Here is a 22,053-nt window from a genome sequence, read left to right as displayed (position 1 = left end):
TTATTAAAGTCCCCAAGTACAATAGCAGGGGAATACATGTTCTCTCTCCTTCTCTCCACCAGTAGTATCTGCTCGGCGAGTTGACCTTGAGCCTCGCGCACGTCAGCTTGCGGTGGTATGTAACCTTCAGCCAGGATAAAAGAGGTGAATTCACTGGGAGAGTAAAACGGTCTGCAGGTGATGCAAAAAGTTTCCAGGTCAGGAGAACAGGATGGAGTCAGAAAGTGTTCACAGATACAGCAGCTGATTAAAATTGATGGAAAGCTGCACAATTTCATTTTATGTCTGCATCTAATGTGTGAATCTTGTGTTTCTTCACAGACAGCAACTTTACACTATACGTGCAAGGAGAGAAATATTGTAGACTGGGTATGCATGTTTTTTCGCAGCTTTCATGCATTACTCACTGGTGTGCTGTTTCACCTGGATGGCTATCGAGGCACTTCACCTCTATCTCATGCTAATAAAGGTGTTTAACACCTACTAAAAACACTACCTGGTCAAGCTGTCCCTACTTGGATGGGGTGAGTGTTGCTATGTGGATGTGCTGTGATGACAACATTGTGAAAACAGTTTAACTAAAGGCCTATTTATGCTTCTCCGTTTTGACGGGCACGGACCGATAGGACCGCCTTTTTCGCCGTGGAAGCTACTCTCTGGGCTTTTCGGGCAGCTCAAATTTTTCTAACTACACGTCGGCATGGCGGAGAGCCTACGGATAGCCAATGGCTGTGATTGGTCCGCTAACGAAAGTATTAGCGGACCTCAAACTTCCTGTTTCATTTCCTATATCACAATAAACCTCAAACTTCCTGTTTCATTTCCTATATCACAATAAACCTAAACACAACTATGATTCTACGATTAGTGTGACAAGTGTGTTAAGCCAGCGGAGTTGTCCGGCTGACGGTGCCTGGTTAGAGCCCTGACGGCATGTGTGTACGGTCACATACGGTTATAAGGAACTTTCATAACGGCGCTAGCGTCCTAGCCACCATGCTAACTGCGGTGGTAACTGTGAAAAAACATGCTGTCAATACTTTAATTCCACGGCTATCATGAGACTGTTTCTCAATTACCGTCAGGTAAGAAGCAAGTACTTGGTAGTAGTTAGTATCGGGAGTCCCTGCTAACTGTGTGTGTGGAAGCTGGGGGGGAAGCTAGCTGCTTCCGTGTAGCTTCAAGCTGTTGAATTAGCAACGCAGTTTGGAAACAAGACCGGGGAACCGCTGCGCTCAGAAACGATAACATAAGCATTTTGACTCGCTGGGTGTCACTTTATTTTATTGAGTTGCCATCGTACACTGTGTGTGTGAAAAGCCGGGAGCAGGTAAAGAATGAACGTGGACTTGAGAACTCATGAGGTAGGCTTCTCTCTTTCTTAGTGTACAGTCCTCAGCAACACGTTCTTGGTAATTCAGTGGACTTCTGCGTGTTTTAACTTTATAATATGTCTCTTTAAGTTGAGATTCACTTCAGTGATTCCATGTGCTCATGTTGTTTCTCCCTCTGTTATGCAGCGAACTCCCATCTCTCACAAAGTCATCGAGAAACGAAGACGGGACCGAATTAACCGCTGCCTAAACGAACTAAGGAAAACAGTAACGAGGGGAATACCAAAACAGGTATTGTAATGATATAAATATCGGTAACGCCCACGGGAGGGCTTAACCTGCACACTGTCAGCTGATCGTTCCCAAACATCCAATCAGGTCTGCACAGGTTCCTTCAGGCAGTCACACAGCAGCTGTCAAACTTTAAAAATCCCTTCTCTTCTCTTCCTCAGCCAGCGTCAATGCAGTGACTCGCACAACGCAAGCTGTTGCTCATCTAGCTTATTCACATCGTTTTCATCTATGTCGGATCTTGACAATGATTATTGTACCAAAGAGGTTCGGACCCAGCATTCAAGAGATCGTTCAAATCCTACGGATCGTCGGTGCAAGGCTTCGCCGGGTTAACTTAACGAGGCTCCCACGGGAAGGCGACGACATCGCTCAGATTTAACACCGCGGCATCATGCCAGCTTCATGCCGGCTTCCTCCTCGGCTCCGCGAGCAGCGGTTCAACAAAACAGTCCATTGATTCTACCGGGTCGCAGTTCGGAGCACGACCGCGACCAGATGCGGCGGGGGATCTGCTGGGGTCGCTGGATCGTAAGAGGCTTTATTGTCTGGGCAGAGACTAGTATTTATACTTAGCGTGTCATTTTATTTGAGTGTATGTTTGTTTGAAGATCGCGGATCTATTTTCAGCTATGTAACACACGGCGAACCGAGATGTCAAATCCGGTTCCTTTGTTCAACGTGTTGAATGTTTTTAAAGTGCTTCGCACCGTCACGGTACGTCTCTGGCCGCACTGTTACCGTCCGACAAAGTTTCTGTAACCTTGTCTCTGACGATGTTTTGTGAGCTTCGCTCTCTCTTTTTTCTCTTGAACCTGATTTTATACACGTCCCGACCTTTCCATACATTTCATGTTACACAGCTAAATCTTGACTAAAAGAGCCTAAATTCATCTCGACGCCGTTCGGCGCCAGAACCAGGAGATAAGAAATCTCTTTGTCTAGAAATATTCCTTTGTGTAACTGGCGACCGACCGCCATCTTGTCTTCAACCTCATGTCGTCACAGAGGTCATAAACCTCCATCTTGAGATTACTTGAACGTAACCTCTTGATTTCGGCCAGACGACGTCACCACGTGATCTCGTCATTACGCCATAGCCACTCCCCTTTCTCTTTCTTACACACACACACACACACATTGAGACACAGACAGGCAGACACACCCACGACCACACACACACACATAGATACTCAGTATCACATGTGTGACAATTGTGATAAGTGCTGCTGCTGCTGTTGCCATCTTTAAAATATTGGAGTTTGTTAAATGAAGAATCATGGAATAACATTAACTTTATTTCCCTTTAATAAATACTTTTGTAATTAAAGTATTTGTATTTCTGTGATTATTTGTGCATATGTATGTGAATACAGCTGGATTACTATAGCCTGTGCTCGAACTTAAAATCCTTCATTGTTTATTATAAAATCTTTAATATTAAACATTGAGATTATTAATATAACTTATATCATTTGAGACTGATATTTAAAGATTGAATTGTTGGTCCCTGTAGCCAGGGTGGTACCCCGCGACGATAAGCAATGATTACAGATTGTATTATTCTTAATTGATAATTCTATTGTTTTCATTAATTATTTAACTATTATTAATGGATAACTGTATCATTTCTAATTAATTATTTTACTATTCTTAATTAATAGCTTTAACATTTTTAATTATTTTTAATAAATCATTTTATTTTAATAATCATATTTCATGATTATTAATATTAGCCAACATCAAATCTACTCCTACTATTGCACAACATAAGTTATCTTAGTTTATTCAACACTTAAGAGTCTTTATGGTCATATGTAGTAAAACAGACAATCCTCCAAATACAAATAAATAAAATACCAATAAAGATCAACCTATTAATATCGATTTAAAATATGATTTATACCTCTGTTCTACAAACTCAACATGCAGACAGTGTTGGTTTACTTCACGTCAAACACACCCAGAAGTTAATGGTCTCCTGGATGAAATGGACAATGTGCTGACTCTATTTAAAAGCTCGTCTTCCGTTGCGCCACCTACTGTTCTGGCGCCCAATTGTTTTCAGCAACGGTGAACAATAAATCAGTGTTAATTTTGGCAGCTATTTTTGATTTAGTCTTAGTCTTAGTCTTTTGACGAAAATGCATATTAGTTTTAGTCACCTTTTAGTCATTTTAATCCTTCTTAGTTTTAGTCTAGTTTTAGTCGACGAAAACAAATTCCATTTTAGTCTAGTTTTAGTCGACGAAAACAAATTCCATTTTAGTCTAGTTTTAGTCGACGAAAACAAATGACATTTTAGTCTAGTTTTAGTCGACGAAAACTAATTCCATTTTAGTCTAGTTTTAGTCACATTTAATAGCCACATTAAACTCCTTTTCTATAAAAACATATAGCTGCAGCCTAATAGCTTAAAAATATATATTTAATTTTAAATGTGAAAACAAAAAGGGAGAGCAGGTCAGACTGGAGCCGGACACAGAAACTGAACATCGGTACAAACCAACTGCAGCTTCTGCTCTGATGAAGAAGCTGCTGCGCTGATCTCTGAGCAGCTGAGACCATAGAAACTCTGGTTTTCACTGTTTCCATAGTTAAGAAGCAGTCGGTCACTGAGAGGCTGCTCCACGAGAACGCGCTCTGCTTTCACTGTGTCTCTCTGAGCGATGGCGCGAGGCGGGGGGCGGAGCTACGGACCGGAGCGCTATCTGGGAGCGCACAGGCACACACACACACAGACACAGATTCACTCGCCCGCTCCTGATACTTCATGACGGCCTGATACGATGATGTTTTAAAAATTATTGTGACTTAGTCAACCACCAACATTTTCGTCTCGTCTCGTCTCGTCAACGAAAATTAAAATAGATTTCGTCATAGTTTTTATTTTCAAAGATTCGTTTTCGTTACGTCTTCGTCTCGTCTTCGTCATGGAAAAAAGGTCGTTAACGAATATATTTCGTCATCGTCTTCGTCAACGAAATTAACACTGCAATAAATCAAAAAGTGTCCGTCCGATCCGTCCGTCCGTTCGCCGTAACGGACTCGGAGAAGCATAAATTGGCCTTGAGTCTCACCCGGGATTCGCGGCCCACCCGCTGGGCCTGTTCTCCATGGGGGTTTTCAGGATGAACTCCTGACCTGACGGCTTCAGGAGCAGGTCCACCAGCAGCTCAGTTGGCAGGTACATGTACAGACACTGGCAGCCAAGCTCCCCGCTGAGCTTTGTGTAGACGTGGATGATCTGTGGATCGGAAAGTACAACTGACTCAGTATTTGTAATAAAAACACTATTGGCTAACCAATGTGAAATTGTAACTGTGTTGAGACACACCTACAGGTAGAAATGTGCTGAAGCACCGAAGCGAAGTGGTTACCCTTCACAGTAGCAGCATGGATTATATGTCTGGTTCATTCTTTGCCATGTGACAGTAATGATAAACAACTGCACCGTTACCTCCACATTACACCATTATTCCCATTGTGATGATTATTGTATCAGGATGTTATGTGTAGGTTTTGTGGTCATAGTTTCCGAGTTGCTGATTCAACATTATTATTATTTTAGAGGACAAAATGTGTGGTGCCCTTGAGTTGTACTGCTGTATTATATTGACAGGTCTTTAACTTTGTCAACAATTTCTCACATGGACCATACATAATCCCGTAAACCAAATAAACTAACAGCTGAGTGTACAGTTACCTGTGTTTGAATTACTCATAATAATTCATTTAAGAAATATTTGTGGTAGTCAATATGATCCCAGGAAGCACCTGAATAAATTAAATTCTGATCGAAGGCCAGAGGAAGCAGGTGTTGAGTTGACTGGAAATCATAAGCACCACAGCTACTAAATAATCAATATTTGTGTCTGAATTGTATAGTTTGTCATTTCTCATTCAGCGAGGACGAGGGCGCGTGAGTGGTTGATTAGATGACATGACAGCTCCCCTAAAGTGAAATAAAACGTCTTGCTGTGGCTGGCTGCAGTATAGGTCATGAACCCCACCTCTTATAGTGGATGGGACATGGACCAAAAAAATAAGTTAAAATAATGAAAACAACAACAACAGTTATAATAATAATAAAAAGATGTCTGTCATGTAAGGTAGTTCTTCACACTGATGTATGTTCTAATGCAAATGTTTCTGGTAAGGTGGTCTACATGCACAGACTCTGGTTCCAAATGACGTCCTTGGTGCAAGTTGGCAGCGATAATATCAAAGATGATTTGACAAAAGGTTGTGTTTTCATCCGGGTTATTCCAGTTTGCCATGAGGATCAACACTTGCTCTGTGGGAGACATTCTGCTTTGCCGGTCCCTTTTTATCCAGGTGAGCAGTCTGTGACAGTATGTCCTAATGCTAATCCCTCGCCATTTCATTGTTTTCCCAGTTTACTAACTAGGAAAATGATTATCATGACATCTCGTTCAACAACTAGAAATGTCAGTTTTCGTCAAAGATTCCATTATAATCTGAAGAATGTTACCTATTTGCTGCATGGATACAGTATGTGCTTTAGTGGACACATTTCTTTATTGGCACACATTTCTTTATCAAATACCACACCCTTCACACAGCTCTGGCATTTTGTTTCTATTCTTAATAAGAAACAGTTTTGTTACGTTTTTTCCTCCATTAGGTCACAAATGACAAATAGAAAGTCTTGGGGATAAGAATAACCTGATTTGCAACACGGATGTCAGAATCGGGTTTTATTGCCAAGCAGGTTTACACATGCAAGGAATTTGCTCTGGTGTAAATGTAGTATGAATGTAAAAATTATAAAAAGGGAAACTAAAATTAAATGTAAAGATAGACTGAGGGGAGGGGTTGTGCAGTATGTTGTAAGTAAGCACTATGGAATCGATTTTTTCAAACTATGAGGATTTTCATTTACAATGAGAATTTGTTGAGTTGACACAATGACCAGGAGACTCAACTTTTGACAGTGACATTCGATTTTTGAAATTACTGATTCTTCCTGGTGTCGGTTTAAGCTTTCATTCGCGTAATGACAGAGTCGAGAAAAACCTCCCAACATAATCACATTGAATTAAATGCTTGTATTCAACTGACATTGCCTCGATTATTTTGTAATGTTCTTCTTTCCTCTGCTGGTTGTACTAGTGACATGCTGCCATAAAGTGCTGTGCAGTGTATATCAGGAAATTAACTGTAAGTTCAGGATAAACTAGCATCTAATCAAATCTGTGAATTAGAGCTGAATATGTAAACAAAAAAGATTTGCTAGTGAGAAAATATTTATGGTAGATTTAAAGCCAAGAGACACACCTTCTTGTCCGCCCTCTGTCTGTTTCTGCTTCCTCTCTTTATTTCAGAATGTCATGCATGATTTGTTTTAAGTTCCCATGAAGCTCTTTGGTGAGAGCAGGTTTCCTCACTTGGTTTTGTGTCACTGTCACACCATGTGTGTTCTGCTTTTCTCTTCAGACTAAATTATTTCGTCAGAAACTCAGCAACATGCAGAGGTGAGTTACGTTTTGATTCTCTTTAGGGCATAACTTCCTATACTGACACTGACTTTAGGAATGTGTGATGGTTCTTTAACTAATTGTGTGGAAGTGACTATTGTAATTATTTGTAATGTGTTCAAAGTTAAGATCAATAAAGGTTCAATGCATTTATTTATATATTCAACATTAAAGTCAGTTGGAATATCTATTTTCTATCATGACATGTAACAAAGCTTCAATACTTGTCTTACTTTTAAATCTACATGTAAATCTACTACTATCTGTAATATATTTGATGCATGACACAGCAGTATTCTTGAATAAAATATCCTCCTGCTTTGGTTCTGGTGTACAGCAGTGTTGAATTATGGCATTCCCTTCTTACGCATTTCTGAGGAGAGCCTATCGCTGAAGCACATCACCTGTGAAGTTTTGTCATTGTTCCCTTTGATTGTGTGTTATTAAATTTCATATGTCCATCGAAAGATGAAAGTCAGGCTTTCTTTTTAAATGAATTCTGTCCACTTCACAGGACAAAGTGGTGGCTCCTCTGGTGGCTGCTCCTGTATTTGGTGTCTCATAACATCGGCTATGGTAAAAAGAAATGTAGATCCTATCGACAAAATAAGGGAATAGCTTATTGTTGTCAATTAACACCCCAAACTCGAGGTAAAACAATATTATCCCCCTCCCATACCCACACACACACACACACACACACATACATATTTGGAATATTAACAAATGTTTTGTTCGTATTTCAGATCTCGCACCCTGTATGAAGGATCTAAGCGACACTTTGAAAAGAGGAAGAATTTACAACATTACTGAGTAAATATTTTAATTATATATCAAATCATATTTGTTGTCTTTCTTAATATTTGTTCGAACTCTTTTGTAATATTCAGATCTAACATTAAGGCAGTTTGTGGTTTAGTAATAAAAAATAATAGATTTTGTGTTATGAGTTATTTTTGCTTGTCCATTTCCACAAGGATCTTGCTGGATCTGGAAGACCTTCTTGAGGAAGTCGACGTGGATAGAAATATGAACATGTCTTTCCCTCATGTGGCGTTTCTCCTGCAGAAGCCAAATGGCCCCTTCAAAGGCCTGAAAATTCAAGCCAGCGAGAATGAGGTAAAGATGTGTTCAGTCTGAGTTGGAGATTTTAAGCCATGTAGAGAAGGCAACGTCTACCACTTGTACCTCTTGAGAAATATCTCAACAACCGTTTTATGTGCTGAAATTCTTTAACTTTCACACTTTTGAAATGATGAGTTGCTCTCTGGCGATCCTATGACTCCTCTCTGTAATTCCACCATGAAGTTAAAGCTTCTAGCGAAATGTTTCACACCCTAATGTTTCATTTTGCATATTGACTTGCTAACAGTAACGTGGTGTCCATACTCAACATCAGCCATTTTTTTTTTTTAAAGATTATTTTTTGGCATTTTTTATGCTTTATTGATAGTTTTTAGAGACAGAGTTGAAATGGGGCAGAGAGGGGAGTGACATGCAGAGAACGACCGCGGGCTGGAATCGAACCCGGGTCCGCTGCTGGCCGAGGCCCATGGGGGGGACGCCCTACCAACCGAGCTAAGGGCGCCCCCAAACATCAGCCATTTTGACTCATTGTGAGCATATTTGCATGCAGACATTTGCATTGAGCGCAACTGTACTGAAGTTTAGCCGGTTCTAGGAAATTCTTGTTTAATATAAATACTTGTTTTGTAACAGATACAAGCTTTTATGTGTTTAGACATCAGGTAGTGTACTTTATTAGTTTATGTAAAATACAAATGTATACGAATCTATCTCAATGAGTTGCATTTACATACAACAATTTATTTCTCTTCTTGTTTTTGGCACCGTGCTTCTGATGTATAGGCATCGTCAGAGAGGAATATCCCTAACGCCAGAGTGAATGTTCAACTGCCCAGAGAGTTGGATGCTGGACCAAAAAACGCAATTGCATTTTGCCTGCTTACCTGGCCTGAAACAAATATGGTCAGAGACACAAATACACAAACATATGTAAAATGTAGTAGAGAAACATCTGAATTGCTATTTAACACTATATATTCTATGGAGGACCATACATGACTTAAGTATAAATAAATAAATAAATGTAAAAATAAATACAAAAATAAATGAATAAATAAAAACAGGAAATAAATAAATAAATACAGAAATAAATAAATAAAAACACAGATAGATACAGAAATGTATACATAAATGTCTTAAATATATTTCCACATTTATTTATTTCCACATTTATTTATTTCCACATTTCTGTGTCCGTATGCTAATTAAAAGGCGAGCCTAACCGCAGTCTCATGCAGGATTGGTCACAGGAGTGTAATGATCCAGCCCTTCTACTTCTGCCTCTCGATGATGACTGGTGTCCAGTAGCTGTTTGCAGCGTTGAGCCAGTTCACACTTAAAATGAACTAGTTCAAGTTCAGAGGGTTAGTTAAGGTTATTTTTTATTGGGATGATTTAAGTGTCAGTAGTTCTGACTGTGAGCATCACGTCTGGTGTTGTACTGAGCACAATGAGCGAGCCGAGAGGAGAAGGAGGAAACCGAAACTCCAGCTCGGTACAAACCACCTGCAGCTTCTGCTCTGATCATGAAGCAGCTGATCTCTGAGCAGATGTGACCAGAGAAGCTTATTTCTGTATTTATTTATTCATTCCCTTTTTTATTTATTCATTTATTTATGTATTTATTTACACTTAAGTCAAGTATGGTCCTCCATTTCAGTTCGAGATTTAGGTAGCATCAATTATCTAGAAAAATCAATATCGGTTTTAAAATAGAGGCTTTAAATTGTTTTGCCCAGTTGTTGATAGTTTGTTTCATCATTTCATTTAATTTTCATAATTAATAATAATTCCAAATATCGCCACATAATGTTGCAGACACTTAGGATACTTATACCTGCTTTGTAAAATAAAGAGAATTCCATATTGATTTCACACATATAGTGTTGGTAGTTTTTTGTATAAGCGAATGGCTCAGTCAACATTTATGCGTAATTGTCCAACAACCACACAGACACATCTTTCATGAAAGAGGTGTCAGTTTGTAACAAGCTGCAATATCGCCTAATGCAGTCATAGATTTTTTTGTAAGGGGAACCAACTGTTCTTTGTTCTTCTCTGCTGCAGTGACTTGCAAAATGTAACTGAATACAAGATCAGGAAAGGTACTACATCGGTTAGCACCAGTGAATGTAAACCACAACTTCTCCCTAGAATGACAGCTGATATGAAACAGTGTGACAAGATGACATTTTCCCTCTGACACTACCGGTTGTAAAGGGTAGTGATAAACTGTCAAACTCATGGACTGTATGTTGTACTATAGACGACATCAGGAGCCTCAGATGAACTGTATGAGAACACAATGGTTGGCCTGAGTGTGCGTCATAAGAAGATTTCAGGACTACAGGAACCTGTCAACATCACCATGAATCTTAATATCGGCATAAATGTAACTATATAACTTCATTTCACAGATTTCAGTTACTTTGATCTGTCTGCTGCATTGGCCTATAATCAAATACAGCATATATTTGTTTATATTTGTATATGTATAAAAAGCATAAATGTGTACATTGTTAACCTACTGTGAACCTGGTTTGTCATCGTCAAAGGAGATCCGAGTCCCCAGGTGTGTGTTTTACAATGTCACAACACATGGTGAGTAAACAAGCATCACATTAGAAATAAGTAATAACAACCGACAATTATTTCTTCATGTTATAAGTAGAGCTGACACAAAATCTTTCATATGCATAATGGATGGGTCTGTCTCTGTTTGACTTGGCAGCATATAGCAGTAGTGGCTGTGTAACCCTTTGGGAGCGTGGTCAGGAACACATCACCTGCTCCTGTGATCACCTCACATACTTCGGCGTGCTCATGGTAGGAGAGACATTCACAACAAAGTGACTGGTACCTCATCGTGGCTGCATTCCAGCAGCAAAACATTTCTACATATTGTATATTGTGAAACATATAATAAATACAGCAAATTTACTATTAAAAAATAGCATGGTGAGAAATCACAAACGTTTGGCACAACAGAGGATACTTAACTTAAACCACAGTGTTGTACTCTAAAAAAGAACAAATAGAGTATATAGTGAGTCACCATGGGACATGACTCCTACATCATCTAAAACAATCCTAAGTGAACTATATGATCTGCATTTTAGTGCACACTGTGATAAGGATGATTTTGTAGAGAATATGCAATTTATTATGTCATCAATTCTGTTGTGTTCTTCAGCTTAACAGCGTCCATTTCTCTGTAGTATTTTGCATTTCAATCTTACCACAGTGTCATTCTTGACTCCACCGCTAGAGGACGGAAGAGTTAGAAAATGAATCAAGTTCTACACAGTTTTTCTACAAAAGCAGAAATACAACACTGTAAAGCCTAATTACTCGTAATCTTGCATTGAACTAATCACTTATGTAACAAATTAAGTATTGATAGCAAAATCCACAATTTATTCACTATGTCAAAGTTTACCTATGCAATCTTTACAGTGTTATTTGCAATGCATTGTATTGATCATATAGCTATTTTTCACTTATTAATACTAAACCAAAAAGGGGTACTTGCAATTCTGATACAGGTTATGATATTTAAAAATAAATAAATGGCGAACAAAAGAGAAGAAACAGATTACGTCCTTAAACAGGAAATTGTAATCATCATATTTGCTATCACGATCAGATTGGTCAGTAAGTAAAACTTCTGGTCTCCAGGAAATATATACAGAATGTAAAGTTTTGGATCAAAAAAAAGAAAATCGAAATCGATACTATCATACTTTGATCTCTTTTTTTGGCATATTTCCAGTGATCTAAGATTTTAAGGGTAATCCCAGAATATATGAGTAAAAACTCCCAGCACATTCCCTCATATTACATGCATTCCATATGAACATTCCTGAGATTTCATATAAATGCAAGGTGGCAGAAGAGTTGGTTTTCTCAATGTTATGTATGTTTCAGATGGAAGTGGGAAACGTAACTTAAAAGCCAATGATAGAATTTGTATGTAAATCGTAATATCCAATATGCCTAGTGATGGGAAGTTACTGGAATAAAAAAGCAGCATATAAGATAAGATGTAAAAAAAAGCAAGCAAACATCTTAAACAATTATATCAAATTTTAGATAAATTTACTGAGTAACGGTACGCCATGCTGAATAATCTGATCCAAAATCTAGTGTCTGCATTTACATGACTGACTAAATGGAATAATAGAAATACAGCAAGTCAAAATTCCTGTGTATTTTCTCCACAGGTGTCTGCTCCCCTTACACACTTGGACCAGGAGATATTGACATATATTAGTCAGATTGGCTGTAGTCTTTCTGTCATTGCCCTGGTCTTCACTGTTTTAATCTTCATCACAAACAGGTTATTTACTCTTTCTTTATCTCCTTGTGTTTCAGTGTCCTTTATCCCTTCTTACGTTTAATCTATCCTTCCCTATTACATGTTTTCAGTGACAGTGGCATCCCTCTGTCCTTGTTTCCACCACGTCTTAGGTTCTTCTACTCTACTCTCCCTCCCTTGTTAATCTTTTTCTTCATCTCCACTATTCATTTCTTTCACCACTTTCTGAATTTCATTGCCAGACATGTTTATATATACGGTAATGCTGAACCCAGATCATTTCTCCTGTGTTTGACAGAAAGCTCAGAGAAGATGTCTCCATGAAGATCCACGTCAACCTGGCTGTTGCGCTGATTTTGCTCAACCTACATTTCCTCCCCAGTCACATAGTGGCAGCACAGTCCTCCAACGGGCTTTGCCTGTACATGGCTCTATTTCTTCATTATTCCCTGCTGGCCACATTCAGCTGGATGGCCTTGGAGGGTTTCCACATCTACCTTCTCATAGTCAAAGTCTTCAATATCTACATCAAGAAATACATGCTCAAACTCGCTCTCGTAGGTTGGGGTGAGTAGAATTACCAGGGCTCCGGACCTACACCATCAGTTTAAAAAAAAATTGGGGGAATGCACATTTAAGTTGAGGATTTAATTTATTTCTCAAAGGTTCAATGTGTGTTCAATTTCTCAAAGGTTCAATTCTAGGTTTTTTTTTACCCTAGAATGAGGCCTTTATATTAAAATATTTTATATTTACATTGGGAGCTTGTCCTCTCAACGGAGGCTGCTATATTTTTTACAGTAACTTGACAAACTATACACCCTTTTTAATTTGTATTACAAGTGGAGGCTGCAGGCTCTCTTTCATGTCTGGAACGGGAGGGTGAGATGAGGGGTATTCAGCTGCAACATGCAAATCCACCACTAGATGTCACTAAATCCTACACACTGAACCTTGAATCTGTGTGTTACCTGCAGGTATTCCTGCAATCATTGTGGCCCTGGTGGTCATCATAGACAGAGACGCCTATGGTCGCGTTGCTTTGAACTCATCTGAACCCAACAGCACTGCAATGTAAGAGAGAAGTGGGACACATTTGCATGTATAATCTAGACTAATAATTTGCATACAGAGTTTCTGTGTGTTTGACATTCAAATTAACAACAGAAACAGAAATTCCATTACTTTGGGTGCAAAACTTGTGTGTCCGAGCTCATCCCTTCAAATTGAAACACTGAATTCTGAAACTCACTAGGGGTATATTTCATGGCATTTGGCGACATCTTTAGTCACCTGTGTCTTTAGTCTCGTTTTAATTACAGATTATTCGATTTTTCAGCATATGAGCTAAAATTGCTTTTATATTCCTTCTCTTCACAGATGCTATATTGCCAACGACATAGTAAAAGTGGTGACTACAATGGGAGTATTTGGCTTGGTGTTCATCTTTAACATGATCATGTTTGGGTTGACAGTCAGACGTGTTGTGAGTCTCCACCATAGTAAAGAGGTACGGGTCAATCTGCACTGCTACGTTTACTTTTGTCTTATTTATTCACTAGACTTATCAAATGTAATCTTTTGAGGGGAGCATTAAAACGCCACATATTGTAACATATGCAATGAATCCCTTTATGTTTTTGACATTTTTATGTTGCAGCCTCATGATCCTAAAGCCTCAAATCATATTGACATTCATATTCAGATCCTTGACACTTGAATTGTACATCTTTTGCCTTCCATGTTTCTTGATCCTCTTCGTGATGTTTCTACACCTTGATTACACCTGTGGCACCTGCCCACAGGGCTCAGAGACAGGATTGTGTTGAGACACAGATCTGGGGAAGGCTAAACAGTTCTGCTCCAAAAAAGGTTCTCAGGAGCCTCTGTGATTCTAATGGACAAGGTTTAGAACAACAATAACTTTTTCTAATGCTGGTCATCCGCCCAAACTGATCTTTGGGCGGACATGGGTCTCAGTAAGAAATAAGACGAGGAACCCGATGGTCAATCTGGCTGAGCTCCACAGGTCTTACGTGACAGAAGCCTGACAGAAGCATTTCCTCGGTGAAAGACACATGAAAGTCCAGAATGTGAGGTCTCTAGGCTGATGACACCAAGCTTGAACGGTTTGGCCTTGGTTCTAATTGCCATATATGGAGGTAACCAGGCCCTAATTATCACCTTTCCAATACCATCCAAACAGGAGAGCATGGTGGTGGCAGCATCATACTGTTTTTAGAGGCAGGGACGGAGACTGGTTAAGGTTCACTGAAAGTTCTAAATCCACATGTGCAAAGCTGGTCAGGTCACACAGAAGAAGACTCTGTGCTCTAATCACTGCCAGAGCTGCTTCAACTAATGACTGAGTAAAGGGTCTGAATACCTATGTCAATCTAATATATAAAAAATAGGTCTTACATAAGTATGTAAATGTGTCTAAAGAAATGATCAATTTCCTTTTTAATCAATATGCATACATCGGGTTGTTCAAGCTTTGCTGTTGCGACAACCTTAAATTCATGTTAGATTGATTGAATAGGTTAACAATTATATCACAACTGTCTCTCTTATTATTTATTTATTATTATCTGATTATTCTCCATTTCATGGTCTCTAACTGGTATTTTCTGATCTCTTATTAACTGACAGTTTGGGACGATTGACTTTGACAGAGCCAAGCGAGACACCTGTACCCTGCTGGGTGTCACCACTCTGCTCGGCCTCACCTGGGGCCTGGTCTTATTCTCATTTGGCTCCCTGACGGTTCCTGGCCTCTACCTCTTCTGCATCCTGAACTCACTGCAAGGTCAGCACATCCAGTGTCCACTTGCTCGATTACAGGCTGATGTTACTGCAAATATGACAGACCAGGGCACCCAGCACATTCTGTATGTTGTCCACCTATAATGGAGGGACATTTATCAGGTGACTTCAGGATGAGGCACAGCAGGGTGGGACTTCACCAACTGTTGTAGAGCGGGAACTGTGATCCATGTGTGTCATAAATAGAAGGTCAAAGTCTCGGGACCCGGAACCATGCAGAGTGTTGACATTAACACTTGTAAACTGATGTTATTACAGGAAAAAGGAAAAAGTTCACCAGAAGTCACATCTGCATTGTAATGAATTCATGTTGCATATTTCTAAAATATTTGATTTTACGTGCTGTGGATACTGGACTGACGTGCAACAGTTAGATGTTTATCAGTGGCACATTTGAATGATTTGCATCATACCTGTGTCATCTCTTCCTGTGCCTGCTCTAATACTTTATTTCTCTTTCCCTCCTTTGACTCGCACAGGTGTCTTCATCTTCCTGTGGTCTGTGATGTCTTTGAGAAAGAACAGAAAGTCAGCGACTGTGAGCGTAACACAAAGCACCAAAAGCTAAGGCCGAAGGATATAGCAAGATGTGTGTGCGGTGTGTTTGTGTGTGTGTGTGTGTGTGTGTGTGTGTGTGTGTGTGTGTGTGTGTGTGTGTGTGTGTGTGTGTGTGTGTGTGTGTGTGTGTGTGTGTGTGTGTGTGTGTGTGTGTGTGTGTGTGTGTTTGTTTGTGTGCGTGTGGGTGCGTGTGTGTGTCTGTGTGTAATACTCAAATAATTAAACAAATGTACATACTGAAATCCACTCATGTAAGTGACTCTGATGTTTAATTATGAAAATATTTTATTTCTCAGTTTCCATGCTGTTTTAAAGTTTTTTCATTAACATACCCTGTTGTGTTTATACTTTATGGTGAGGTGTTTACTTATCCATCCATAGGGCAAAACAGTTTGAAGTAAAGAAGTTGCTAAGATGTACAACTAAAAGGAAGGGCCAATGCTTGCTTGTTGTGGGAACGGTTGGGTTTCTATAAATATATTTCTAGCAATGACAGTGTGTGTACAGTATTTTCATGCAGCTTGCATGTCACTTTCAAACATTACAGATTCATTAAAAGCTGTCAAAAAATCTGAGATTTAACAAGAGCTTCATCGTGTCTTTTTACATATCATAATTCTGTTGAAATAGAGAAATATAACAAACTCACCTACAGTTACATTGTTGCCCCCATAAATAAATATTGCATATAGCTCCAGCAGGGCGAACACATGTACTATTGTATTTTATGTAAAGCATGAGGTTATGAGCATCACTCGATAAGGTTTGTCAGGTTCACCCTGTTTACTTCAGATGTAAGGAGAGGACGACTGTGTATCAACTCAGTGTTCATGTAAGTCTTTTATTATCACTAACATGAGGCATTATTATGATTTTAGTGTGAAATTAACTGTCAAATATTTTGGTTTAATTACTCTACACAGATAGTGTGATTATTGTAATTAGTTTAACAGATAATGATTTCAAATGTAAAACTGTGATACTTTTATTCTTTGCATTAATCCCACATTCAGAGGAAGCACAATGGTTCCCTTACTACTGATACTGCTGCTGCCAAACTCGCTGGCTGATCAAGGTAAGAATCCTTGCTTATCTAATAGCAAGTAATGCATCTATTAACAATTTACAGAAATTTATATTATTTATTGATTTATATTTTTGGGGAAACAAATGTTTTTACTTGCTACAAACTTGTACGAAGTGTGGACATGGAACTAATAAAGTTCAACTTGAATAGCACTCAGTCTGGAGCGTATCTCAATGAAGGCCTAACAGTGCCCTCTTGAAACTGGATTTTTATTCATTAGATTTGGATTTTCGACTGGATCTGTACCAAATTGCAAATGTTACTCTCGTTTTGAGATTCCATAATCAGATAAGATTCCTGTTTACAGAAGAAAGAATGAGACAGACTGCAGGTGCTTATGTGCAGTGCAGCTTCGCTCAGTAGAATTTATTCACAAATATTCAAATAATAATCTTGCTGCATTTTGTTCATGTATTCAAATGTTATCTTAACATTACAAATACACAAATATATCTTGACCTCTGTCTCTACCCTTCTTTCAAACAGCTCAAAACAAAACACACATTCTCAACTTCTCTATTCAGTGAATTTGGGTGTGATATTATATCAATGAAATTCTCGTTCAGTCTATTAACTGAGTTATTCTAAATGTTCACAACTGTTGACAAATAAACATTACCCGGAAATATTTCCCTATTGTAATCTCACTTATATGGTGCAAATAAAGCAGTGTAATACTGAAAATAACTATATAGATGAACACAATGCTACAATGTATATTAAGAATACAAAACCCAGGACTTCAACAACTTTTTCAGAGTATATGTTTGTTTGTTACCAACTTGTATAACCAGAAAACCGTCATCAAACCACATATACACAACAAATATTCTCACACAATCAATCTCAAATGTAAATGAAATGATAATCAGCAGCGGTATGACATTATTCACATTTAACACACCACCAACCTGTATAAACAGGAAAAAGAATGAGACAGACGGCAGGTGCTTCTGACCAGTGCAGCTGCGCTCAGTAGAATTAGGATGTGAATGTACAATCCGTGAGAGAAGCACAGCACCACACTGCCTCCTTCTGGCAACACTGAGAAACTCTAAATAGGTTATACACTAAAAATAAGGGTTTATACCTTACCATAAGGACATAACATTGAGGCTCAAATTAACACATTCATTTCACAGAAATAACATTAACCAAAATAGCGACAAATTCCATAAAATGTGACCTTATATTTAAGGTGTGTCACACAAACACTCATAAATATCAGTCCCCAAAACAGATGTTTTTTTACATCTATGAGTTCTTCTCTGAGAAATCCACCAAAATTCTGAACAGCCAACTCTATCTATGTTAAACAAAGTGAAGAAAACTTTCGTGGATCTGCACCTAAATCCATTGGCTTCGCCTTGTTTCATGGCCAAACCCTGAAAGAATTTCATGGAAATCATTAAAGTAGTTTTTTGCGTAATCCTGCTAATGAATAAAGGGAAAACATAAACTCCTTGGCAGAGTTAACTATCATCTTATTACAGTCAAAGTAGCTGTAAAACTGCACAGAGCGATTATCTATTAACAGCAGAACTGGCTGAGACCTGTTTCCAGGGGCAATAGCTGAAAGCTCACTGCTCATACCTAAGAGCTCTAGAAATCTAATGTACCTCAGCATCTCTCCCTCTGTCATCCTACCTTGTTGTACATGGAATACAAGCAGGATAACAATGAGACAAAGTACCTCCAGAAGTATTATTCATTACATCTTTCTCTATTATGATTGATTTTGATACAATAGTCTGATAAGTGCACACAGTGCAAATGAGGTGCTTTCTTTATGAATGTTTGAACATTGTATAAAAAGCTGATTATCTTTCCGTTAATCCCGGTCTCAATTTAATATATGCATTGAATATGGAAATCTGAAAAGGCTTGAATATGTGTGTATGGGCATCAAATTTTTCAACGAAGTGAAGCAGCCACTAAAAATCATTAAATATGTTATTTCCTGCGTCGCACTGTCCTGTGTTGTATTTGTGTTCTGTCTTTGTCTCTCTGTTCTGTTTAGTTTGCATCAACATTGCAAACGTTTACAACATGGACATCACCATAACAAACACTTCCATCGTTGTTGACCGGTCCAGTAATGTGCAATGCAACGCGGGTGCGTATGGACTTAAATGCATCTTTGTATGCACGTTCAACACGACATCGTTCGATGGATCGTCTGTTTGCTTGGAAGCCACAGTGAAAAAATACCCTTTCAAGGTTGATTACATCATACAACAGTGTAAGTAAACTGGCTCTAGAGAAGACTGCTGACTCTGTATAGAGCTGTTAAAGGGTGGGCATTACTGCCACCTACAGTATGTGGTGCAAACACACACACACACACACACACACACATACATGTATCTGATGGGGTCAGAAAGTGTTCACAGATACATCAGCTGATTCAAATTGATGGAAATCTGCACAGTTTGATTTTATGTTTCTTCACAGACAGCAACTGTACACGATACTTGTGCAATGAGAACGATATTGTGCCATTGATTGGCACTCTGAATACTCCCAGCTCCTATCAGAAGGAAATGATGCAACTCGTATACATCAGAGATTCCTGTCCAGATCTCTTCAACAATAGTAAAGAAGTTAAGATGGCCTTCATAACGTAAGTGTACTGCTGAAAAGAATAGACTCTTTCATTCGTTCATATTTTTTTCTGTATTGTTTTTAGCCCTGCAAGAGTCATGGCCCCTAGGGAAAGCACGTGTTACATATTCTAACCATTTCCCTCTGACATTAGGCTCAGAGCGGGAAGCTGGGAAGCAAGCAGCATTACAACAGAATAATGTTGTACTGCTGTGATTCATGTGTGTAAGTCGTATAAACACGAAAAGCTAACATTATTTCCAACCCCTTCTTTACCATGAGGGCTGTGTTTGTATTGAAACATCAATCGATTTCTTACACTTACAACTTATTTGATTTTAAAGCTACCCCTTCAGCAACAGCTCCAAAGAATGTCAGAATGAGTCCTTGTGAGAGAACACAGCAGAATATCCTCAGCAGGATTACCTTTGCAGTTGCTGATCAGTTAGGGACCGGTTAAATCAAAAAACGAATCAAATTCCATATGTTTATATGACATTTAAACCTGGATCACGGCCTCATATGCTCTGTGTTGGAAAGTCAGTCCAACACATGGTCCAGATTGAAATATCTCAACAATTAGATTCACGATTCAATACTTTAGTGCCATATTAACAGAGTTGATTGGAATCTTGGCGAGCGGACTCAAACTATTGGATAACTTGACACAAAATCAGGTTTTAACATTCACGGCTCCGAGAGGCTTAATCTTTTTCCCATTGACTTTGTTGCTTTGACTAGTTGCGTTGCATCAACGCGAGGGTGACATTTGTGGTTGATGATGAAAAGTCTCAACCACATCGGGATTCATTGCCATGAAATGTGGTGCACACATTCATGACCCCCTGAGGGTAAATTCTACCATTATCAGGTTAACATGTCATGTCTCAGTTTAACTTAAAAGACATGCCAACAGATAAACCACGAGCAAGCTATATCTGCTTTCAGACATTCACTGAGCGTAGTCTCCGGAGTAAGTGTTTGTGTGAATGCAAATGTCCAAGTAAGAGTCTGTGGAGTTTCTGCTGACTTTCTCCGCCTGGAACCCTGGTACAAAGTCCGCAGAAAGTCTGCAGAGGTAGATGGGAGAACACAGCAGGAGATCCTCAGGATTCAATACGAGCCAGTGGAGGGGTGGATTATGCTTTTAACACAGACGCAAAAATCAAGAAATAAACAAAAAGATAACAAATAAATCAGCAGAGTTACACACGTAGAAGACACAGACAAAGATGTCAAGAGAGTTTGTGGATGGGGTATATGCAGCGGAACACTCTACATTCTGCCTTTGCCTGCTGCTCTACCCCTCTTGTGAATCCTGTGGAGGTTTGTTGCTGTTGTGAACTCGTCTGAGCTAAGAACCTCCCGCTGCGTTGAGGGTGTGAAAAATCCAAACTGAGAAAGCTTGGTCATGTCTGAAAGCGGCTTATCTATCATTCATTCATTCTTGGTTGCAGAGCGGAAAAACAAATAATCCACAACATCATCGAAGCATCCAAGTTAGAGACTGAGGGCTCCATACTTTACAACCTGAAGGCCTTTTCCCTGGATGTGTTGAATATCAGTGCGGCTAGCCTCAGCTCCTCTGGAGACAGCTGGATCCGTCTGAAAGCTCCACAGGTACACTGTGCTGTGCTCAAGGTGGCGCTGATGAGTGCAGAGGGAACAATCCTCATTAATATAGCATGAATTTGGCGAATACGTAAATTTCTTTGTTACATTAATAGCCTGTTAAAATAAACCTTGTAGACCAATGTTGTGGTTTGCTTGATGAGTTATTTTGTATGTTGCTTGATCACCTTCTCTTTACATCCACCTTTAGCTGTCGCCTCAGATGGAGTCACTTGTCCCTGAGATTTGTATGCCTGTGGGTAGCCTACAATCCATCCAAGATGAGGAGAGGATTATTGGTTTGGTCAGCTACATGCAGCACGGCTCGTTCAAAGTATATATATATATATATATATATATATATATATATATATATAAATATTTTCTCCTGCATTTGTTTATCCTGACACAATTATCTTTATCATATATTATATATAGACAGTGCATGTTGTGTTTCCTTCTCATTAGCTTGAACAGGAGGAGCTCTCATCTATGGTTCTCAGGATTGAACTACTGGGTGGACGACGCTTACAGAATCTGCCTGTGCCAATCAATATGACTTTCAGAGTCGCTGCAGACACAGTAAGTCTATGTGTTTATGTTTAATTTATAGTTTGATGGTCAACTTTGCTCCTACAAACACGTAGTTGTTTGCTGTACAGACTTTGAAGAATGAACGTAACAACTAAGACTGATTTGACTTGATTTTAACATTGCTGAAGATTAAGAGGTGTTTTCTACCTTTCTTTTGTATTCTAGTAACTTGGTGTAAACTTACTAGCGTGGCACAGAACACTTTGGCTTTTAAAAGTAATGAAAAGACAAAAAGACTTTCAC

The 22,053-nt window shown here is 39.0% G+C and overlaps 2 protein-coding genes across 7 annotated transcripts in view; both read left to right on the top strand.

The window, feature by feature from the left end:
- The window catches only part of LOC128442232 (adhesion G-protein coupled receptor G6), a 34,087-nt gene that overhangs the window by 6,306 nt on the left and 5,728 nt on the right, over positions 1-22,053 (top strand). Inside the window, exons 1-7 of one of the 5 annotated variants that reach the window (XM_053424603.1) lie at positions 16,625-16,746; positions 16,928-16,989; positions 19,022-19,117; positions 19,456-19,624; positions 21,063-21,225; positions 21,428-21,550; positions 21,685-21,798. In XM_053424603.1, coding sequence (XP_053280578.1) covers positions 16,938-16,989; positions 19,022-19,117; positions 19,456-19,624; positions 21,063-21,225; positions 21,428-21,550; positions 21,685-21,798 — 717 coding nt within the window. In that variant the 5' untranslated portion in view covers positions 16,625-16,746; positions 16,928-16,937. Of the gene's footprint in view, positions 1-16,624; positions 16,747-16,927; positions 16,990-19,021; positions 19,244-19,455; positions 19,625-21,062; positions 21,226-21,427; positions 21,551-21,684; positions 21,799-22,053 lie in introns of those variants that run through there. The other 4 variants (XM_053424584.1, XM_053424577.1, XM_053424613.1 and 1 more) reach the window with 4 other exon arrangements.
- LOC128442273 (adhesion G-protein coupled receptor G5) lies at positions 6,987-16,479 on the top strand. Of its 2 annotated transcripts, none has more exons than XM_053424666.1 (14): positions 6,987-7,123; positions 7,641-7,702; positions 7,873-7,939; positions 8,104-8,245; positions 8,996-9,115; positions 10,479-10,604; positions 10,768-10,813; positions 10,944-11,038; positions 12,436-12,551; positions 12,829-13,097; positions 13,508-13,604; positions 13,911-14,040; positions 15,183-15,339; positions 15,836-16,479. In XM_053424666.1, the coding sequence occupies exons 1-14, from the start codon at positions 7,116-7,118 to the stop codon at positions 15,922-15,924; spliced, it is 1,524 nt and encodes a 507-aa protein (XP_053280641.1). In that variant the 5' UTR covers positions 6,987-7,115; the 3' UTR covers positions 15,925-16,479. The 2 variants fall into 2 exon arrangements, with proteins under 2 accessions (XP_053280641.1, XP_053280634.1); XM_053424659.1 differs by having other exon boundaries at positions 6,996-7,123; positions 7,641-7,777; positions 15,836-16,468.

Source organism: Pleuronectes platessa, chromosome 1 (assembly GCF_947347685.1).
Source record: "Pleuronectes platessa chromosome 1, fPlePla1.1, whole genome shotgun sequence".
NCBI classification, from domain to species: Eukaryota; Metazoa; Chordata; class Actinopteri; order Pleuronectiformes; family Pleuronectidae; genus Pleuronectes; species Pleuronectes platessa.
The sequence above is the reverse complement of the archived record's forward strand: the minus strand, read 5'-3'. Positions and strand labels throughout refer to the sequence as shown.

Bases quoted from the DNA above. Each gene is read 5' to 3' on its own strand.
- LOC128442273 (XM_053424659.1), top strand. The intron at 14,041-15,182 runs GTACGGGTCAAT...ATTAACTGACAG, and splicing joins GTCTCCACCATAGTAAAGAG to TTTGGGACGATTGACTTTGA. The intron at 15,340-15,835 runs GTCAGCACATCC...TGACTCGCACAG, and splicing joins CATCCTGAACTCACTGCAAG to GTGTCTTCATCTTCCTGTGG.